Consider the following 21993-nt stretch of genomic DNA (forward strand, 5'->3'; position numbering starts at 1 on the left):
TGTAAGACAAAACCAGGAGTGGGTGATAAATGCAGAATTGGTGACGAGTTTCTATTATACTTTTCCTCTGATTGCTCCACTCCTGGTTTTGACTTACAAATACTGATATAAAATACTGACCAAATACTGAACGTGTGAACGTGGCCTTAATCCCATTTTCACTAAGTAATGTGGCCGGATAAATCCGTCTCGTTCCATATCTCCCACTGACGAAATTTGCTTCCATCTCCAAGTGAAAAAGGTATCATGGGAGCCCCTTTAATAAAAGCCAAGTGGTAGCCCCTGTAGAAGCCAATATGGCGGTTGTATTGGTTGTCACCCGCCTTTCCCAGTCGCCGCACTGACCAGTAAAGGAACAGAACTTCTAACAACGTGACATAAAGTTCTTTAAGAATTAGGAATTTTCTAGCACTTTTTCAAGCTGATTGCGAAAATAGCTAAAATGTTTCTCTGCTGTTATTTGTACCCGTGACCGTGTGTCCAGCGAAGTGTTAATGGGGCTGCTGTGCACATCAGCTGATAAGAGCCTGACCCTTTAGCTGCAGGGAGAACATTGCAGGGAGGAGGAGGAGGACGGCTGCTCTCGCTTAAAGATCCCTTTCCATATAGTCACAAACGTTCCTCTTTTACTATTAATTGCAAAAATAATGGCGCCCTTGACATAAGGCCGGCGGACAGTGGGGGCAGAGGCCGGCAGGGCAGCGGAGGGCTAATTGGGATTTTGAATTTTGGCGATTTTTGGAACTTGCTGTCATGAAGTCGTGGAAGCGTCTGGTGAGGACCCTCAGCTTTTCACAGGTAAGTTTTATGGAAAATGTATTCATATGATCAAGGACAAAATGCAGGTCTGTGCGGAAATCGCTTAAAGGGATATTCCATAATGGCAATTTAAAGGGCTTTTATAATTTAGTTTTGCTTCCTGCAAATATAATTCTATAATAAAAAGTTATGTAACCTTGCAGTATATTTTGTCTGCCAATTCCTCACCATTTCTAAATATCTCTGTATACTGTCAGGAAATGGCTGAAAATCTCTCCAGACTAAATGCTTCAGAACCTTCTGTGAGCTGATCAAAGCCACACACATCTCTCTGATATCCTGAAAGTTTGTTACAATGTGTCAGTCTGGTCTGTAGGCTGTTACAGTCTACCTGCAGTGATACATTGTAGAAGACTGGACACAGATCCACAGGTGCAGCACCTGTCAGGAGAGATCTGATACAGGGGAGATCAGATACAGGAGAGATCAGATACAGGGGAGATCAGATACAGGGGAGATCAGATACAGGAGAGATCAGATACAGGGGAGATCAGATACAGGAGAGATCAGATCCACTCCGCATGTGAACAGGTACCTATCAGGAGAGATCAGATACAGGAGAGATCAGATCCACTCCGCATGTGAACAGGCACCTATCAGGAGAGATCAGATAGAGGAGAGATCAGATACAGGAGAGATCAGATCCACTCCTCATGTGAACAGGCACCTATCAGGAGAGATCAGATCCACTCCGCATGTGAACAGGCACCTATCAGGAGAGATCAGATCCACTCTGGAGAGATCAGATCCACTCCGCATGTGAACAGGTACCTATCAGGAGAGATCAGATACAGGAGAGATCAGATACAGGAGAGATCAGATCCACTCCGCATGTGAACAGGCACCTATCAGGAGAGATCAGATCTACTCTGGAGAGATCAGATCCACTCCGCATGTGAACAGGCACATATCAGGAGAGATCAGATCTACTCTGGAGAGATCAGGTCCACTCCGCATGTAAACAGCAATCAGTTTTCATTCACAGACAGCAGTCACAGATGCTGAAATCATAAGAAAAGCACAATGTAGACAGTTACATATGTACATAGGGTTGGGAGAGGCTTGATGTGTGGATTTGTTACTCCCTCTGCTGTGATCTGCAGCGTCTGGATGATCGGTCCCTCCGGCAGCCATGGGGCATCTCCACCACCTGCAGATCAGGGGCAGGAAGGCAAATAATATTCTATTCAGGAATCCCTATTTCAGCCTTTCCCCCTTGTGTTCGGGTCAGCGCTGATACTGCACATAGTGTTACAATGCTTCTTGGCTCTGGATCTGATACTCGGCGGCGCCTCCACTTGTTTACACTGTAATCTATTCTTACTTCCTCTCCACAGTTTTGCCAAAGGTTTAAAGCCCAATTGTACTGATAATGTCATAAACGTTCTTATATTGTGTCCATACTGATAAATCACACTCTTATCGGCTATGTGCCCACGATCAGGCTATAGCAGCGTATTTCCGCTGCGTCTGATCATGCAGGTAAATCTGGGTGTGTTCATTGAATCATGCGGAGTTACTGCATCCTATACATTCTATTGGGGAAATTTCCGTTGCGGAGACCAGTGTCTCCTCTTCAGATAATTGACATGCTGCGGCTCGTAAATCCGCGCTGCTGGTGAGTTTACGCGGCATCAAATAGAAGCACAGTGGGCATGCGTCCTAACCGCTGCTATTATGGATCGTGGGCACATACCCTTAGGGTGCGTTCCCACGTTCAGAATTTGTTGCGGTTTTGACGCGTGTTGTGCGGCGTCAAACCCGCAGCGTCCAGATGTTACAGCATAGTGAATGAATTTCTAGAAATCCCATGTCCGCAATGCGTCTCTGTGCACCTGCAGATCACCCGCGGAAACTGACATGGGACACGTCTTTCAGATTGGCAGCAGGTCGATTTCTCTTGCGGGTCCGCATGTGGACTTTCCCCATAGACATCAATGAGGAAAATCCACATGAGGAAAAAAAAAATGTGCGGCCGCTCATTTGCATAACGAGGGCAGAAATGGTGCGGCTATTCTGTTGTGTCTGGGCCGCAGCATCTCCTGATCGTGGGCACATGCCCTAAAGATACAATAATCCCATATTCTCTATTTGGTTGTGCAGGGATATGTCATGTATTGTTAACTGTTATCATCCACTTTTCTACAGCTGCGGTATCCATCTATGTATCCATCTATGTATCCATCTGTATATTATCCATCTATGTATCCATCTGTGTATTATCTATGTATCCATCTGTGTATTATCCATCTATGTATCCATCTGTATATTATCCATCTATGTATCCATCTGTGTATTATCCATCTATGTATCCATCTGTGTATTATCCATCTATGTATCCATCTGTGTATTATCCATCTATGTATCCATCTATGTATCCATCTGTGTATTATCCATCTATGTATCCATCTGTATATTATCCATCTATGTATCCATCTATGTATCCATCTGTGTATTATCCATCTATGTATCCATCTGTGTATTATCCATCTATGTATCCATCTGTGTATTATCCATCTATGTATCCATCTGTGTATTATCCATCTATGTATCCATCTATGTATCCATCTGTGTATTATCCATCTATGTATCCATCTGTATATTATCCATCTATGTATCCATCTATGTATCCATCTGTGTATTATCCATCTATGTATCCATCTGTGTATTATCCATCTATGTATCCATCTGTATATTATCCATCTATGTATCCATCTGTATATTATCCATCTATGTATCCATCTGTATATTATCCATCTATGTATCCATCTGTGTATTATCCATCTATGTATCCATCTGTATATTATCCATCTATGTATCCATCTGTATATTATCCATCTATGTATCCATCTGTATATTATCCATCTATGTATCCATCTGTGTATTATCCATCTATGTATCCATCTGTATATTATCCATCTATGTATCCATCTGTGTATTATCCATCTATGTATCCATCTGTGTATTATCCATCTATGTATCCATCTGTATATTATCCATCTATGTATCCATCTGTGTATTATCCATCTATGTATCCATCTGTGTATTATCCATCTATGTATCCATCTGTATATTATCCATCTATGTATCCATCTGTGTATTATCCATCTATGTATCCATCTGTGTATTATCCATCTATGTATCCATCTGTGTATTATCCATCTATGTATCCATCTGTATATTATCCATCTATGTATCCATCTGTATATTATCCATCTATGTATCCATCTGTATATTATCCATCTATGTATCCATCTGTATATTATCCATCTATGTATCCATCTGTGTATTATCCATCTATGTATCCATCTGTATATTATCCATCTATGTATCCATCTGTATATTATCCATCTATGTATCCATCTGTATATTATCCATCTATGTATCCATCTGTGTATTATCCATCTATGTATCCATCTGTATATTATCCATCTATGTATCCATCTGTATATTATCCATCTATGTATCCATCTGTATATTATCCATCTATGTATCCATCTGTGTATTATCCATCTATGTATCCATCTGTGTATTATCCATCTATGTATCCATCTGTATATTATCCATCTATGTATCCATCTGTATATTATCCATCTATGTATCCATCTGTATATTATCCATCTATGTATCCATCTGTGTATTATCCATCTATGTATCCATCTGTGTATTATCCATCTATGTATCCATCTGTGTATTATCCATCTATGTATCCATCTGTGTATTATCCATCTATGTATCCATCTGTGTATTATCCATCTGTGTATTATCCATCTATGTATCCATCTGTATATTATCCATCTATGTATCCATCTGTATATTATCCATCTATGTATCCATCTGTATATTATCCATCTATGTATCCATCTGTATATTATCCATCTATGTATCCATCTGTGTATTATCCATCTATGTATCCATCTGTGTATTATCCATCTATGTATCCATCTGTATATTATCCATCTATGTATCCATCTGTATATTATCCATCTATGTATCCATCTGTGTATTATCCATCTATGTATCCATCTGTGTATTATCCATCTATGTATCCATCTGTATATTATCCATCTATGTATCCATCTGTGTATTATCCATCTATGTATCCATCTGTGTATTATCCATCTATGTATCCATCTGTGTATTATCCATCTGTGTATTATCCATCTGTGTATTATCCATCTATGTATCCATCTGTATATTATCCATCTATGTATCCATCTGTGTATTATCCATCTATGTATCCATCTGTATATTATCCATCTATGTATCCATCTGTATATTATCCATCTATGTATCCATCTGTATATTATCCATCTATGTATCCATCTGTGTATTATCCATCTATGTATCCATCTGTATATTATCCATCTATGTATCCATCTGTGTATTATCCATCTATGTATCCATCTGTATATTATCCATCTATGTATCCATCTGTGTATTATCCATCTATGTATCCATCTGTGTATTATCCATCTGTGTATTATCCATCTATGTATCCATCTGTGTATTATCCATCTGTGTATTATCCATCTATGTATCCATCTGTATATTATCCATCTATGTATCCATCTGTATATTATCCATCTATGTATCCATCTGTATATTATCCATCTATGTATCCATCTGTGTATTATCCATCTATGTATCCATCTGTGTATTATCCATCTATGTATCCATCTGTATATTATCCATCTATGTATCCATCTGTATATTATCCATCTATGTATCCATCTGTATATTATCCATCTATGTATCCATCTGTATATTATCCATCTATGTATCCATCTGTATATTATCCATCTATGTATCCATCTGTATATTATCCATCTATGTATCCATCTGTATATTATCCATCTATGTATCCATCTGTGTATTATCCATCTATGTATCCATCTGTGTATTATCCATCTATGTATCCATCTGTGTATTATCCATCTATGTATCCATCTGTGTATTATCCATCTATGTATCCATCTGCATATTATCCATCTATGTATCCATCTGTGTATTATCCATCTATGTATCCATCTGTGTATTATCCATCTATGTATCCATCTGTATATTATCCATCTATGTATCCATCTGTGTATTATCCATCTATGTATCCATCTGTGTATTATCCATCTATGTATCCATCTGTATATTATCCATCTATGTATCCATCTGTGTATTATCCATCTATGTATCCATCTGTGTATTATCCATCTATGTATCCATCTGTATATTATCCATCTATGTATCCATCTGTGTATTATCCATCTATGTATCCATCTGTGTATTATCCATCTATGTATCCATCTGTATATTATCCATCTATGTATCCATCTGTGTATTATCCATCTATGTATCCATCTGTGTATTATCCATCTATGTATCCATCTATGTATCCATCTGTGTATTATCCATCTATGTATCCATCTGTATATTATCCATCTATGTATCCATCTGTATATTATCCATCTATGTATCCATCTGTGTATTATCCATCTATGTATCCATCTGTGTATTATCCATCTATGTATCCATCTGTATATTATCCATCTATGTATCCATCTGTGTATTATCCATCTATGTATCCATCTGTGTATTATCCATCTATGTATCCATCTGTGTATTATCCATCTGTGTATTATCCATCTATGTATCCATCTGTATATTATCCATCTATGTATCCATCTGTATATTATCCATCTATGTATCCATCTGTATATTATCCATCTATGTATCCATCTGTGTATTATCCATCTATGTATCCATCTGTGTATTATCCATCTATGTATCCATCTGTGTATTATCCATCTGTGTATTATCCATCTATGTATCCATCTGTATATTATCCATCTATGTATCCATCTGTATATTATCCATCTATGTATCCATCTGTATATTATCCATCTATGTATCCATCTGTGTATTATCCATCTATGTATCCATCTGTGTATTATCCATCTATGTATCCATCTGTGTATTATCCATCTGTGTATTATCCATCTATGTATCCATCTGTGTATTATCCATCTATGTATCCATCTGTGTATTATCCATCTATGTATCCATCTGTATATTATCCATCTATGTATCCATCTGTGTATTATCCATCTATGTATCCATCTGTATATTATCCATCTATGTATCCATCTGTATATTATCCATCTATGTATCCATCTGTATATTATCCATCTATGTATCCATCTGTGTATTATCCATCTATGTATCCATCTGTGTATTATCCATCTATGTATCCATCTGTGTATTATCCATCTATGTATCCATCTGTGTATTATCCATCTATGTATCCATCTGTGTATTATCCATCTGTGTATTATCCATCTATGTATCCATCTGTATATTATCCATCTATGTATCCATCTGTATATTATCCATCTATGTATCCATCTGTATATTATCCATCTATGTATCCATCTGTGTATTATCCATCTATGTATCCATCTGTGTATTATCCATCTATGTATCCATCTGTGTATTATCCATCTGTGTATTATCCATCTATGTATCCATCTGTATATTATCCATCTATGTATCCATCTGTATATTATCCATCTATGTATCCATCTGTGTATTATCCATCTATGTATCCATCTGTATATTATCCATCTATGTATCCATCTGTGTATTATCCATCTATGTATCCATCTGTGTATTATCCATCTATGTATCCATCTGTGTATTATCCATCTGTGTATTATCCATCTATGTATCCATCTGTATATTATCCATCTATGTATCCATCTGTATATTATCCATCTATGTATCCATCTGTATATTATCCATCTATGTATCCATCTGTGTATTATCCATCTATGTATCCATCTGTGTATTATCCATCTATGTATCCATCTGTGTATTATCCATCTGTGTATTATCCATCTATGTATCCATCTGTATATTATCCATCTATGTATCCATCTGTATATTATCCATCTATGTATCCATCTGTATATTATCCATCTATGTATCCATCTGTGTATTATCCATCTATGTATCCATCTGTGTATTATCCATCTATGTATCCATCTGTGTATTATCCATCTATGTATCCATCTGTGTATTATCCATCTATGTATCCATCTGTGTATTATCCATCTATGTATCCATCTGTCCATTGATATCTATCTTTTCTCTTACATTTTTTTTTCCTCGCTTAATATTTCTACAAATAAAAATTTGCACCCATATTTTTACCTGTCTCTATCTGTCTATCTGTCTATCTGTCTATCTGTCTATCTGTCTATCTGTCTATCTGTCTATCTGTCTATCTGTCTATCTGTCTATCTGTCTATCTGTCTATCTGTCTATCTGTCTATCTGTCTATCTGTCTATCTGTCTATCTGTCTATCTGTCTATCTGTCTATCTGTCTATCTGTCTATCTGTCTATCTGTCTATCTGTCTATCTGTCTATCTGTCTATCTGTCTATCTGTCTGTCTGTCTGTCTGTCTGTCTGTCTGTCTGTCTGTCTGTCTGTCTGTCTATCTGTCTGTCTATCTGTCTGTCTATCTGTCTGTCTATCTGTCTGTCTGTCTATCTGTCTGTCTATCTGTCTGTCTGTCTGTCTGTCTGTCTGTCTGTCTGTCTAAGGGGATAGTCAGACGGCTGTATAAATCGGATGGAGATTGGATCGTAATGCTCGGACTGGCCGGCGGGTCTCCTGACCCGAGCATTACAGCTTCATATATTTCTATGTAGCTGTCACACTCTGGTCGGGAGACCCGCCGGCCAGTCCGAGCATTACGATCCAATCTCGATTTATACAGCCGTCTGACTCTGCATTAACATCTATCTATCTATTATCTATCTATGTAAAGATATGAAGAGGCAGCACTCCATTAATAAGCAATCAGTGTGGACTTTATTAGCCCATGTGGTGACGTTTCTGTCCTATCACAGAACCTTTCTCAGCAAGTGCTGCCTCTTCATATCTTTATATATCTGGCGGATTATGGGATAGTTGCTATGGGTGGTCTTTCCCAGAGAAGATGGCACAAGTGGTGGGACCACCTGCTGCCAGCTTGACTAAATGTGACTTGGTCATGGCCGTCCACATTATGAAATCCTGTTTTTCGGGGCACTGAGGTGATGAATTGCTGAATAATCTGCTTACAAAATGTCCAAACTAACATTTGTGGGTTTGCAGAAATGACAGATGTGCTGGTTGTTTTCCTCTCTCTTCTTCTTCTTTCTTTCTCTCTATTAGATTATATGCGGTCTGTGTAATTTCCTGCACGTATCATGAGTTATCAGTCTGAAGTCTCTGTATCACCCCGGGGGTCTCACGTGTCACCTAATCACCTGAAAACTGTGTTATCTCCGCAGGGCTCCACCAAGTCCTCCAGAAGTAGCCAGTCCCGCCGCAGACCATCCAGGTGAGGGTCACATTCACTTATTAATGACAGAAATCAGGACGACTGTGTAAGTAAAGAGGACCGACAAAGTCATCGAGTAAGACCCCCAAATAGTGACGCAGTAAATTGTAATAATGATCCCTATCTATCTATCTATCCATTATCTATCTATCTATTATGTATCAATCAATCAATCATCTATCTATATATTATCTATCTATCTATCGATTATCTATCTATCATCTATGTATTATCTATATATCTGTCTATTATCTATATATCTGTCTGTCTATCTTCCTATCTATTATCTATCATTCTTCTGGCCTCGCAGTGGTTACTTTGCATCCATTCTTGCACTACCTCTCCAGCTTGTCATCTATTAGATGTGATCCTTGGATACTTGGCACAATAGACCTCCATTGGTAGAATGTTCTCAGCTCAGATAGGAATAGCGCAGAGATGGGGGTGTCATGCCCTCTCGCACAGACAGCTGCTTTCTGCCTTACCCCCATCTCTCAGAACATAGGGTGAGGCCGCTCACATACCTCGCATCACATGTGACACAATAAAATCTAGCATGGAAATTTCCTGAGAACGGCCAGAACTCTGGAGAGAAGAAGCCCATTTAGATTCAGCTTCCATGTGACTCCGGATCACGCTAGCTCTTGTTTTTTTGTAGACCATGTCTCTTTTCACAATGGTCACAAACAATATGTGGATTCCAAGAAAATATGATAAAAATGTCCCAGTGTTAATGTCGGTAAAGAGACGAGAAGCCGAAGACTTGTCCTCTTGATTCACCATCTATCATGGCTTCTGAAGGTTCCTCATCAGAACGTCTTCTTCTCACAGGAGCTTCAGCTTGATGCACACCATGGAGGACAGCTGTGAGTTGGATCTCACCTACATCACAGAACGGATCATCTCCGTCACCTTCTCTGCAGGGACCGAAGAGGCCAGCTTCTGCCGAAACCTCAAGGAGGTGGCCCATATGCTGAAGTCCAAACATGGGGACAACTACCTGGTGAGTCCCTCTGGAGACATGACCACTAATGTCAGATCTCTGTCACTCTCCTTCTCCATGCAATGAAATTGTTCATGGTCCCAATGTTTTGTTTTACTTCTGTTTCAGATCTTCAATTTGTCCGAGAGAAGGCATGACATCAGCAAGTTACATTCTAAGGTGAGACACTGAGGCTGCTGAGAAATCTTGAGGACACGTAGTTATTTAGAAGCTTATTGATGGAGGTTGTGCCAGGTCTTATCACTAGCGGGTAGATATTCAACATTACAGCAAGTAGAGGTCATGGCGGCCTCATTTACAGATTGGTGGAGGTCAGGATCGTGTAGAAGCCTGGGGAGGATCAGATTGGGTCATATAATAGTTATATGGAGACTGTGGTGGCTTGGCATCAAGGCTGGTGGAGTTTTCGTTGGGTCAATGCGTGCTGGTCTCAGGTAGAAGACATGTTGACTCAACATGGTGAAGGTCATGTTCGCTGGAGGACATGAAACTAGTGGAGAACATGCTGGCTTGTATTATATAAATAGAAGCGGCTGGGATCCTTTTGGTGGATCCCTATTGAGGGCTCTGGTAGCTTAGCCTCAAGGCTAGCGGAGATCATAATGGCTTGTATTATAGATGGTTACTGGCTGGTTGAGGCCCTTTTGGCTTGCGAAATAGGTGTAGAGTACAATCATGTAGAAGGCTTGTAGCGGTCATGTTATCTTAATAGAGGCTATTGATGTTTTTTTTGGCTTATAGAGGTTGCTGGTAGTCATGATGGCTTGTAGAGATTGGTAGGTCATGTTGGCTTGTAGAGGCTGGTAGTGTTAATATTGGCTTGTAGAGACTGGAGGGGGTCATGTTGGTTTGTGTGGGCTGGTGGCGGTCATGTTGACTTGTAGAGGCTGATGGTGGTCATATTGCCTTTTTCAGGCTGGTGGTGGTCATGTTGTCTTGCAGAAGCTGGTGGTGGTCATGTTGTCTTGTGGAGGATGGTGGTGGTCATGTTGGCTTGTAGAGAATGGTGGTGATCATGGTGTCTTGTAGAGACTGGTGGTGGTTGTGGCTTGAAGAGGCTGGTGGTGATTTTACTGGCTGTAGAGGTTTACTACCTGCATAGGTTAATGTTGGTCAAGTTGGGTTGTAGAGGTTGGTGGTGATCATGGTGTCTTGTAGAGACTGGTGGTCATGTTGGCTTGTATACACTGGTGGTGGTCATGTTGGCTTGTAAAGGCTGTGTTCATATTGGCTTGTAGGGGTTGGTGGTGGTCATGGTGTCTTGTATAGACTGATGGTGGTCATGTTGGCTTGTATACACTGGTGGTGGTCATGTTCACATGGTAGAGGCTGGTAGTGGTCATGTTGGCTTGTAGAGGCAGTGTACAGTGTTCATATTGGCTTGTAGGGGTTAGTGGTGGTCATGCTGGCTTGTAACATTGATGGATTTTGGCTTTTTGCAGAGAGTATATTAACTTTTAGAGGCAAGTGGAAGTTCTGTTGACTTGCAAGTTGGTGGTGGTCACGTTGGCTTGTGGAGGTTGTGGTGGTTTAGCTTCATGGCCGGTTGACATTACCGTCACAAACCATTTAGTTGATATCATGGTCGCTGCTCTCCGGACGGATGATGTATTTATACATGTCTGCACCCGCGGAGCACTGATCACTGGAGGTAAGCGCTGAGATGTGGAGATGTGCAGGATCCCAGCAGGATGTGGCCATTTGTCCTCGGCTCTGACGTCCGGGAGAGGAAGGATTTTCATTACCTCTGGTTAAAGAGCTGCTAATGAGGAGCAGTTTCCTCTGCAGACCAGGAGGACATCAGAGCGGGAATATAGAGGAACCTGCTCTCTATTATAAAGACTCAATGATACAGGAAACATGGCTGCTTCCAGAAACAGCGCCTCACCTGTCCACAGGTTCTGTGAGGTACTGCACCTAACTGAATGAAGCTGAGCTGTAATACCTCACATAACCTGTAGACGAGGGTGACGCTGTTTTGGAAAACGCATCCATGTGTTTTTTTATATTTTGGACAATCACATGATACTAAACCTCGAGCCTGACGTCTATCCACATGATCTGCTAGTAAATATTGTCTACTGCTCTCTGTTATCAGCCAGTGCTTTCTTAGCCTTACAGCTGTGTTTATAAATCTCCTCTTTTTACTTGATTTTGGTGCACAGGTGCTGGATTTTGGGTGGCCGGACGTGCACGCTCCAGCACTTGAGAAGGTTTGCAGCATCTGTAAAGCAATGGACACCTGGCTGAACGCAGATCCCCACAATGTGGTGGTCATCCACAATAAAGTAAGTGACGGCTGCTGCTCCGAGCCGGAGACCTGTCTGCCTACCGGCCACCAGGGGCAGCACTGGCTACTGTGCACAGAAAGCTTAGTATAATCCTGATATTGTTTTATTTTAGGGGAACCGTGGACGGACTGGTGTGGTTATTGCAGCATACATGCATTACAGCAATATATCTGCCAGGTATGCATACCCAGGTTATACCAGCTGTACATATATAATTATATACAGGAGATACCCAGGTTATACCAGCTGTACATATATAATTATATACAGGAGATGCCCAGGTTATACCGGCTGTACATATATAATTATATACAGGAGATACCCAGGTTATACCGGCTGTACATATATAATTATATACAGGAGATGCCCCAGGTTATACCAGCTACTACATATATAATTATATACAAGAGATGCCCAGGTTATACCGGCTGTACATATATAATTATATACAGGAGATGTCTAGGTTATACCATCTGTACATATATAATTATATATAGGAGATGCCCAGGTTATACCAGCTGTACATATATAATTATATACAGGAGATGCCCAGGTTATACCAGCTGTACATATATAATTATATACAGGAGATACCCAGGTTATACCAGCTGTACATATATAATTATATACAGGAGATGCCCAGGTTATACCAGCTGTACATATATAATTATATACAGGAGATGTCTAGGTTATACCATCTGTACATATATAATTATATATAGGAGATGCCCAGGTTATACCAGCTGTACATATATAATTATATACAGGAGATGCCCAGGTTATACCGGCTGTACATATATAATTATATACAGGAGATACCCAGGTTATACCGGCTGTACATATATAATTATATACAGGAGATGCCCCAGGTTATACCAGCTACTACATATATAATTATATACAAGAGATGCCCAGGTTATACCGGCTGTACATATATAATTATATACAGGAGATGTCTAGGTTATACCATCTGTACATATATAATTATATATAGGAGATGCCCAGGTTATACCAGCTGTACATATATAATTATATACAGGAGATGCCCAGGTTATACCAGCTGTACATATATAATTATATACAGGAGATACCCAGGTTATACCAGCTGTACATATATAATTATATACAGGAGATGCCCAGGTTATACCAGCTGTACATATATAATTATATACAGGAGATGTCTAGGTTATACCATCTGTACATATATAATTATATATAGGAGATGCCCAGGTTATACCAGCTGTACATATATAATTATATACAGGAGATGCCCAGGTTATACCAGCTGTACATATATAATTATATACAGGAGATACCCAGGTTATACCAGCTGTACATATATGGTCAGATGAAACCAAAGTAGAACTGTTTGGTAGAAACACAACTTGTCATGTTTGGAGGAGAAAGAATGCTGCGTTGCATCCAAAGAACACCATACCTACTGTGAAGCATGGGGGTGGCAACATCATGCTTTGGGGCTGTTTCTCTGCCAAGGGACCAGGACAACTGATCCGTGTACATGAAAGAATGAATGGGGCCATGTATCATGAGATTTTGAGTGCAAACCTCCTTCCATTAGCAAGGGCATTGAAGATGAAACGTGGCTGGGTCTTTCAGCTTGACAATGATCCCAAGCACACCACCGGGGCAATGAAGGAGTGGCTTCGTAAGAAACATTTCAAGGTCCTGGAGTGGCCTAGCCAGTCTCCAGATCTAAACCCTATAGAAAACCTTTGGAGGGAGTTGAAAGTCCGTGTTGCCCAGCGACAGCCCCAAAACATCACTGATCTAGAGGAGATCTGCGTGGAGGAATGGGCCAACATACCAGCAACAGTGTGTGCCAACCTTGTGAAGACTTACAGGAAACGTTTCACCTCTGTCATTGCCAACAAAGGAAATATAACAAAGTATTGAGGTGAACTTTTGTAATTGACCAAATACTTATTTTCCCCCAAAATTTGAAAAAAATTTCTTTCCAAATCAGAGAATGTGATTTTCAGGATTTGTTTTCTCATTTTGTCTCTCATAGTTGAGGTCGACCTATGATGTCAATTACAGGCCGACCTCATCTTTTTAAGTGGGAGAACTTGCACAATTGGTGGCTGACTAAATACGTTTTTTCCCCCTCTGCATATAATTATATACAGGAGATGCCCAGGTTATACCAGCTGTACAGATATAATAATATAGAGGAGATGCCCAGGTTATACCGGCTGTACATGTATAATTATATACAGGAGATGCCCAGGTTATACCAGCTGTACATATATAATTATATACAGGAGATGCCCAGGTTATACCAGCTGTACAGATATAATAATATTCAGGAGATGCCCAGGTTATACCAGCTGTACATATATAATTATATACAGGAGATGCCCAGATTATACCAGCTGTACATATATAATTATATAGAGGAGATGCCCAGGTTATACCGGCTGTACATATATAATTATATACTGGAGATGCCCAGGTTATACCGGCTGTACATATATAATTATATACAGGAGTTGCCCAGGTTATACCAGCTGTACATATATAATTATACACAGGAGATGCCCAGGTTATACCAGCTGTACATGTATAATTATATACAGGAGATGCCCAGGTTATACCAGCTGTACATATATAATTATACACAGGAGATGCCCAGGTTATACCAGCTGTACATATATAATTATACACAGGAGATGCCCAGGTTATACCAGCTGTACATGTATAATTATATACAGGAGATGCCCAGGTTATACCAGCTGTACATATATAATTATACACAGAAGATGCCCAGGTTATACCAGCTGTACATATATAATTATACACAGGAGATACCCAGGTTATACCAGCTGTACATATATAATTATACACAGGAGATACCCAGGTTATACCAGCTGTACATATATAATTATACACAGGAGATGCCCAGGTTATACCAGCTGTACATATATAATTATATACAGGAGATGCCCAGGTTATACCAGCTGTACATATGTAATTATACACAGAAGATGCCCAGGTTATACCAGCTGTACATATATAATTATATACAGGAGATGCCCAGGTTATACCAGCTGTATATATATAATTATATAGAGGAGATGCCCAGGTTATACCGGCTGTACATATATAATTATATACTGGAGATGCCCAGGTTATACCGGCTGTACATATATAATTATATACAGGAGTTGCCCAGGTTATACCAGCTGTACATATATAATTATATACAGGAGATGCCCAGGTTATACCAGCTGTACATATATAATTATACACAGAAGATGCCCAGGTTATACCAGTTGTACATATATAATTATATACAGGAGATACCCAGGTTATACCAGCTGTATATATATAATTATATAGAGGAGATACCCAGGTTATATCAGCATGCTCCATATCGCTATATACAATGAAATATATAAAGTAGATTTTGATGCTATACAGTGCCTTGAAAAAGTATTTCCACATTTTTTCACGTTACATCCACAAACTTACATGTATTTTATGTGATAACAAAACAAAGTATCAAATATTTGTGAAGTGTAACGGAAATGATACAATGTTTTCTAATTATTTTAAAAATATAAATCTGATAATTGTGACGTGCATTTGTATTCAGCCCCCTGTAGTTTGATGCCCCTAATTAAAATCCTGAGGGACCAATCTCCTCCAGAAGTCACATTATTAGTACGTTGCATCCACTTGGGTGTGATTTCTTCTCAGTATAACTACAGCTGTTTTGTGAAGGCTTCAGAGGTTTGACAACATTGGAACTCAAACAGCATCATGAATACCAAGGAGCCCACCAGACATGTCAGGGATAAAGTTGTGGAGAAGAGTAAACAGGGTTAAGCTATAAAGAAATAGCCCAAGCTCTGAACATGTCATGGAGCACTGTGCAATCCATCATCCAAACATGGAAGGAGTATGGCACAACTGCAAAGCAACCAAGACATGGCCGTCCGTCTCCACTGACATTCCAAGCAAGGAGAAGCAGGCAAGAGGCCCATGGTCACTCTGGAGGAGCTGCAGATCCACAGCTCAGGTGGAAGAATCAGTCTACAGGACGACTATTAATCTGGTCTTTATGGGACAGTGGCTAGAAGAAAGTCATAAGAAGTCCGGTTTGCAGTTTGCAAAAAGCCATATAGGGGACACAGCGAGCATGTGGAAGAAGGGGCTCTGGTCAGATGAGACCAAAGGAGAATTTTTGGGGCTAAATGCAAAATGTTATGTATGGCAGAAATCTAACACTGCACATCACCCTGAAAACACCATCCCCACCGTCACACATGGTGGTGGCGGCAGCATCCTGCTGTGGGGAAACTTTTCTTCAGCAGGGGCAGAGAAGCTATTTAGAGCTGATGAGAAGATGGATGGAGCTAAATAGAGGACAATCCTGGAGGAAAACCTCACTGGGGTGTAGGTTCACCTTCTAGCAGGACAACAACCCTAAACATCCTGCCAGAGCCACAATGTAGGGTTTAGATCAGAGCATATTCCTGTGTGTGAACGGCGCAATCACAGTCCAGACCCAAATCCCAGAGAATCTGTGACAAGAAGTGAAAATCACTGATCACAGACGTCTCCATCCAATCACTGAGTGAGTGTGCAAATAAGAACTGACAAAAAATGTCACCTCTGGATGTGCAAAGATGCAGAGACAGACCCCAAAAGACTGCAGCCGTAACTGCAGATAAAGGTGGTCCTACAAATACTGACTCAGGGGCTGAATACCAATTCACAGCACAATTATCAGATTTATGTTTGTAAGATGTTTACAAAACCTCGTATCATTTCCTTTACACTTCAAATACTTGTTACTTTGTATCACAGAAAAATCCCAATAAAATACATTTAAGTTTGTGGCTGTAACGTGAAAAATGTGGAAAAGTTCACGGGGTGCGAATAAACACATTTAGTTTTGCTTGTGGCTTTGTTCTCTGTTGTCAATGTTGGGATCTTACACGCCCGGTTCGGGGTCACTCACTGTTACGCCTCGTCTCGCTCTCCACATGACTTTGAGACCTACCAGGAGGGGTTATTGAGGTTCTCGTAGATAAATAGAGGAATTGTTTTCTACCGTTAGGTGTATTTTAATTATAAAAAGCTGAGCAGCATCTAACGATACACGGTGTCGGGGGATCTATTGACCCCTTATAGTTGGGGGCTGTGAAGCCCAGGAGCTTCACATCACTTTTCTACATGAGCCCCCCTGGGTGAGAATGTTGTTAATATTAAGGCTCATCTCTTTCTCGGTGATTTCTGATCTTTTATGTATGATGGAATATACTTACTCTTTTTTTGCATGCCGGACCCCTAGAAATAACTTGTATTTCACTCCACAGTGCTGATCAGGCCCTGGACAGATTCGCCATGAGACGGTTTTACGAAGATAAGGTTCTCCCCGTTGGTCAGCCGTCCCAGAAGAGGTCAGTATACTCTAATTTGTATCCTCCTCCCGTCTTGTACTGCATTGTAAAAGACCACGGAAAAGATGGCTCCAAATAAATCACAAATGACGCATCCTCCAGGTCTGGTGTAGTATAAACCTGACCATAAGGGGGCGAGATTCCACCATTCATATAGTAAGCCAATATGCAAATTGCCTCTTCAGAGAGGAAGAGGACTAGAGCTCTAGTGCCACCTATTGGAAGTAGCTATCTTAAAAGTCACTATCCACCTTTTATCGAGCCTTGCAATATGACTTAGGCTAAAAACCAAACCAGAATCTCAATTTACAGACACTGTGTTTCGGGGTATTGCCCCTCATCAGTGCAATAATAATAAGCCAATAATAGGAAATTTGTGGAGCTGCACGAATTGAACAAAAATGAAGTAGAAAAAGTCCAAATTCAATATCGTATTGGAGTCCCCCTGTTCCTCCTGGCACTGACTTTTGAATTCGGAGTCAGATTTTCGGGGTGCCGGCCCCATTAATGGTAATATACGTCCTACGTTTAAGATTGAAGTCCTGAGCTGTATTTAGGTGTCTTTGTTCTAGCTTCACATGTGCATGCTTCCCCTGCAGATATATCCATTATTTCAGTGGTCTGCTGTCCGGGGCCATTAAGATGAATAACAAGCCTCTGTTCCTGCACCATGTCATCATGCACGGGATTCCAAACTTTGAGTCCAAAGGAGGTGAGAGATGGGTATCTGGTCACATGACTAGAATAAAGTGTGATACATTGTATAATACTAATTATTTTATAACAAAATATCATTGTATGATATAGCGTTGTTTATTATTATTAATAATAACATAAGATAGTTTATGTATTATTGTTACATTCTACAATATCATTAATTTATTTCAATAACGATGTAGATATTTAAAGTATAAACTTCCAGACATTATATATTAAAAGGCCTTTGGTGAATGTGATCAGTGTTAAATCAGCACGGAAATAACATAATTATTAACAGAGCTTGAAGTTAGTCTTGCTCCATACAACTCTTTTGTGACCCTATGACAACACTTCATGTTATTGTTGTTCAGTGTTGGCATAGAGACAGTGTGGCTGTAAATCATCATCCAGATCAGTGTTACCTAATTATGTATTTTTTTTTTAGTTGAGGATGGTAATTCTGACAATTTCCCTATGATAACACTGAAAGGACAAAAAAAAGCTCAAAAATCTGTTGAAAAAAAAATCTTCGATATAATTCTTTCTGTTCTGTTTCCTAGGATGTCGTCCTTTTCTGAAGATCTATCAGGCCATGCAGCCGGTCTACACCTCGGGAATATAGTAAGCCTCTTCATAATACTTCATCATTCATCACCTCCATGAGCAGAGCGCCGCTGACAACGCTCTGTGTGTATGTGGCTCTCTGTAAAATGCACATCAGCAGCAAGGATTCTCTCCCTGTCCTGCTACTTTGTTACAATGTATCAGAGCTGTTACACTGTAGAAGTCCTGAGTGTGGACTGTCCAGCTTACAGAGGATTGTCTGCACTGAATACAACTGTTACAAATCTGCAGCTGTTAGAATAGTTGGGTTTTTAGTTGCTAAAAGTAATTTTGAAGAATGTTACTTATCACTGACAGCAAGCAGAGGTGATGAGCAATTAAAACATAAAGGCCCATATTCATTTTTTGTGTTTGTTTTTTTTTTTAAGTGACTTTTCTTTTTCTGTCTTGTGGTATTAGTTGACGTTTTTTTTCGCACCAAAATATTAAAAATGTTGATCAGTTTTGTGCAAAGTCAAAGATGTTCTTCTTTTTCTTTTACCTTTTTTGTGCCTTTGTAGAACATGTCGTACATTAGTCTTCCAACCGCACGAAAATAAAATTAGATCATTTGTGTTCCTCTCGGGGGACTGAACTGCAATTGTGCAAAAAAATGTTGCAACATTTCGTAAAAAAAAAGTCGATAAATGATGATTTTGGATAAAACATCTGGAAAAGGAAAACTGTGCCCAAAATGGCAAATAAAAAAATCCAAGACACAGATGAAACCAAGTAAAGGTTTTCTTAAAAAAAAAAGCCAACAATTAAATGATTAATAAGGCGCAAATACAAAAGTTACCATTGGAACCATTTTTGTTCCAGAAGGAAAAGGTTCAAAGACGATGATGAATCGCGGCGCAAATACATTTAGAAAATTGAAAAACTTTTTTTTAATAAAATGTTTACATTTACTTTAGTGTGATGACCGCCTCCTTTCTACCACTAGAGGGCGATATATGAGCTGTAAACAGAGCATCCTGGGAATCGGTCCAGTGACGATTTTTTATATTTTTCAGCCCGGGCCGCACCTTGACTCCTGTATCAAGCAGCCGATTTGCTCATTTACTTGGAAGCATTTCCTCTTTAATACAAATATCACCAGCAAGTGAAGTCCTTGAATTATTTTCTTCAATTATTTTTTAAAAGCTTCTTTGATCCTACTTTGGTGAGAAAGTTGGGTAAAATCCTATCTTGCTGCCATTATAATCCCATGAGATTTTTACCCAGCTTTCCTAGAGGTCTGCATGGCAAACCCTTCTAGTTCTGAAAAGATGCCAGAGCTTGGGGTGTACGATGGCGCCTTTCACGTCTGTATGCCAGTCCTGTAAACTCACTCCCTGGTTATACCGGGATACATCTCCTGGATTGCTGACAACCTCTGCGGTCGCTGTAATGGCGTCATACAGGTTGTCAGACAGAAGCTGAGTAGACTTTTTATTATTTTGGGGGACGCCAGCTCCTCCTTTTCGGATGTTTTGCTTTATTTTCAGCCGGAGTATTTCTATTCTGGCCTCTCTTCCTTCGGTTCCCACATATTCGTGGCAGTGTACACTGGACTCGCATTCCTTCCCACGACCCCTTCACTTTCACTTCCTGCTGCTTTTAAGTTTCACCTCGTGCGGCGGCCTCTGGTTATGATGTCAGGATAACTATGGGGAACATCGCTGGCGGCGCCCCCTTCTGTCATGTTACCTAATGGGATATTGTAGTTTTCCATTGTTGGCTTCTTAAAGGGAAAGTATAGTAAAAAAATGTTTCTTTCTGACACCAAACCTGGAATGTAACCTTTTACTTGTCTGTTGCTTTCAGTAACGTGCAGGGCGACAGTCACACCAGCATCTGCATCACCATAGAGCCGGGGCTGCTGCTGAAAGGCGACATCTTGGTAAGTCGTAGGGCAGAGACATTTCCAGCACAGGCACATGCAGTGTACACGCCATCTTCATCTATGCGCACTGCAAAGTGTCTTTAATCTGGCATTACTGGTAGTGTAATGGTGCGACGTCTGGTAAAGGGTGCACTGTTTATCTGGGCACTAGGTGGCGCTATGTGTGCAATATACAATATTTGCACTATTTATCACTATCTGGACCTCAGAAACAAGTCTGTGCTGTGAAACGGGGACATTCCCTGTTTATGGTGCACAACCCCCAGAATGGAGGCAAACATGCTGAAATACAGATGTTTATATTAGAGGGGTTGTCTACTTTTTTGGGACAATTTTTTTTATTTATTTTTTCCATCTATGAGCGATTTTTGCTTCTTTATTAGGGATGCGTTCACTCTATCAACCTAAGGCACATTTTCAGCAATATATTCATTCTGATTTGTTAATGCTTTCTGATCAGTTCTGACACTTTTTGGGTGATGCGTCCACTATCTGGGCACCGTACGGCGCATTCTGGGTGACGTTCTCTGGGCGATACATTTATCAGACAAACAGTAAGCATGTAACACTTTCTGGGCGAGGTTCTCTGGGCGATTTATCACACTTTTTGGGTGATGCGTTCACTATCTGGGCACCGCATGGCACTTTTTGGGTGCCGTTCTCTGGGCGATTTATGACACTTTGGAGCAATATATTTACTATTGATCTGACCAATGTGTAACTTTTTGGGTGATGCGTTCACTATCTGGGCACCGCATGGCACTTTCTGGCTGATACATTTATCAGATAAACAGTAAACAATGTGACACTTTTTGGGTGACGCCTTCATTTTCAGCAATGTGTGGCGCTTTCTGGGCAGTTTTGATCATTTATGT

At 39.9% G+C, this 21993-nt stretch overlaps 1 protein-coding gene across 17 annotated transcripts in view; it reads left to right on the forward strand.

Moving 5' to 3' along the window:
* The window catches only part of TNS1 (tensin 1), a 608032-nt gene that overhangs the window by 414506 nt on the left and 171533 nt on the right, over positions 1-21993 (forward strand). For 16 of the 17 annotated variants that reach the window (XM_073647437.1, XM_073647438.1, XM_073647442.1 and 13 more), the window contains 9 exons: positions 9156-9205; positions 10037-10208; positions 10317-10367; positions 12374-12496; positions 12612-12676; positions 17845-17928; positions 18528-18640; positions 19188-19248; positions 21040-21115. In XM_073647437.1, coding sequence (XP_073503538.1) covers positions 9156-9205; positions 10037-10208; positions 10317-10367; positions 12374-12496; positions 12612-12676; positions 17845-17928; positions 18528-18640; positions 19188-19248; positions 21040-21115 — 795 coding nt within the window. Of the gene's footprint in view, positions 1-523; positions 799-9155; positions 9206-10036; positions 10209-10316; positions 10368-12373; positions 12497-12611; positions 12677-17844; positions 17929-18527; positions 18641-19187; positions 19249-21039; positions 21116-21993 lie in introns of those variants that run through there. The other variant, XM_073647450.1, reaches the window with a different exon arrangement.

The sequence above is a fragment of the Phyllobates terribilis genome, unplaced genomic scaffold (genome assembly GCF_046119375.1).
Source record: "Phyllobates terribilis strain yellow unplaced genomic scaffold, ASM4611937v1 Scaffold_9__5_contigs__length_417890890, whole genome shotgun sequence".
NCBI lineage: Eukaryota > Metazoa > Chordata > Amphibia > Anura > Dendrobatidae > Phyllobates > Phyllobates terribilis.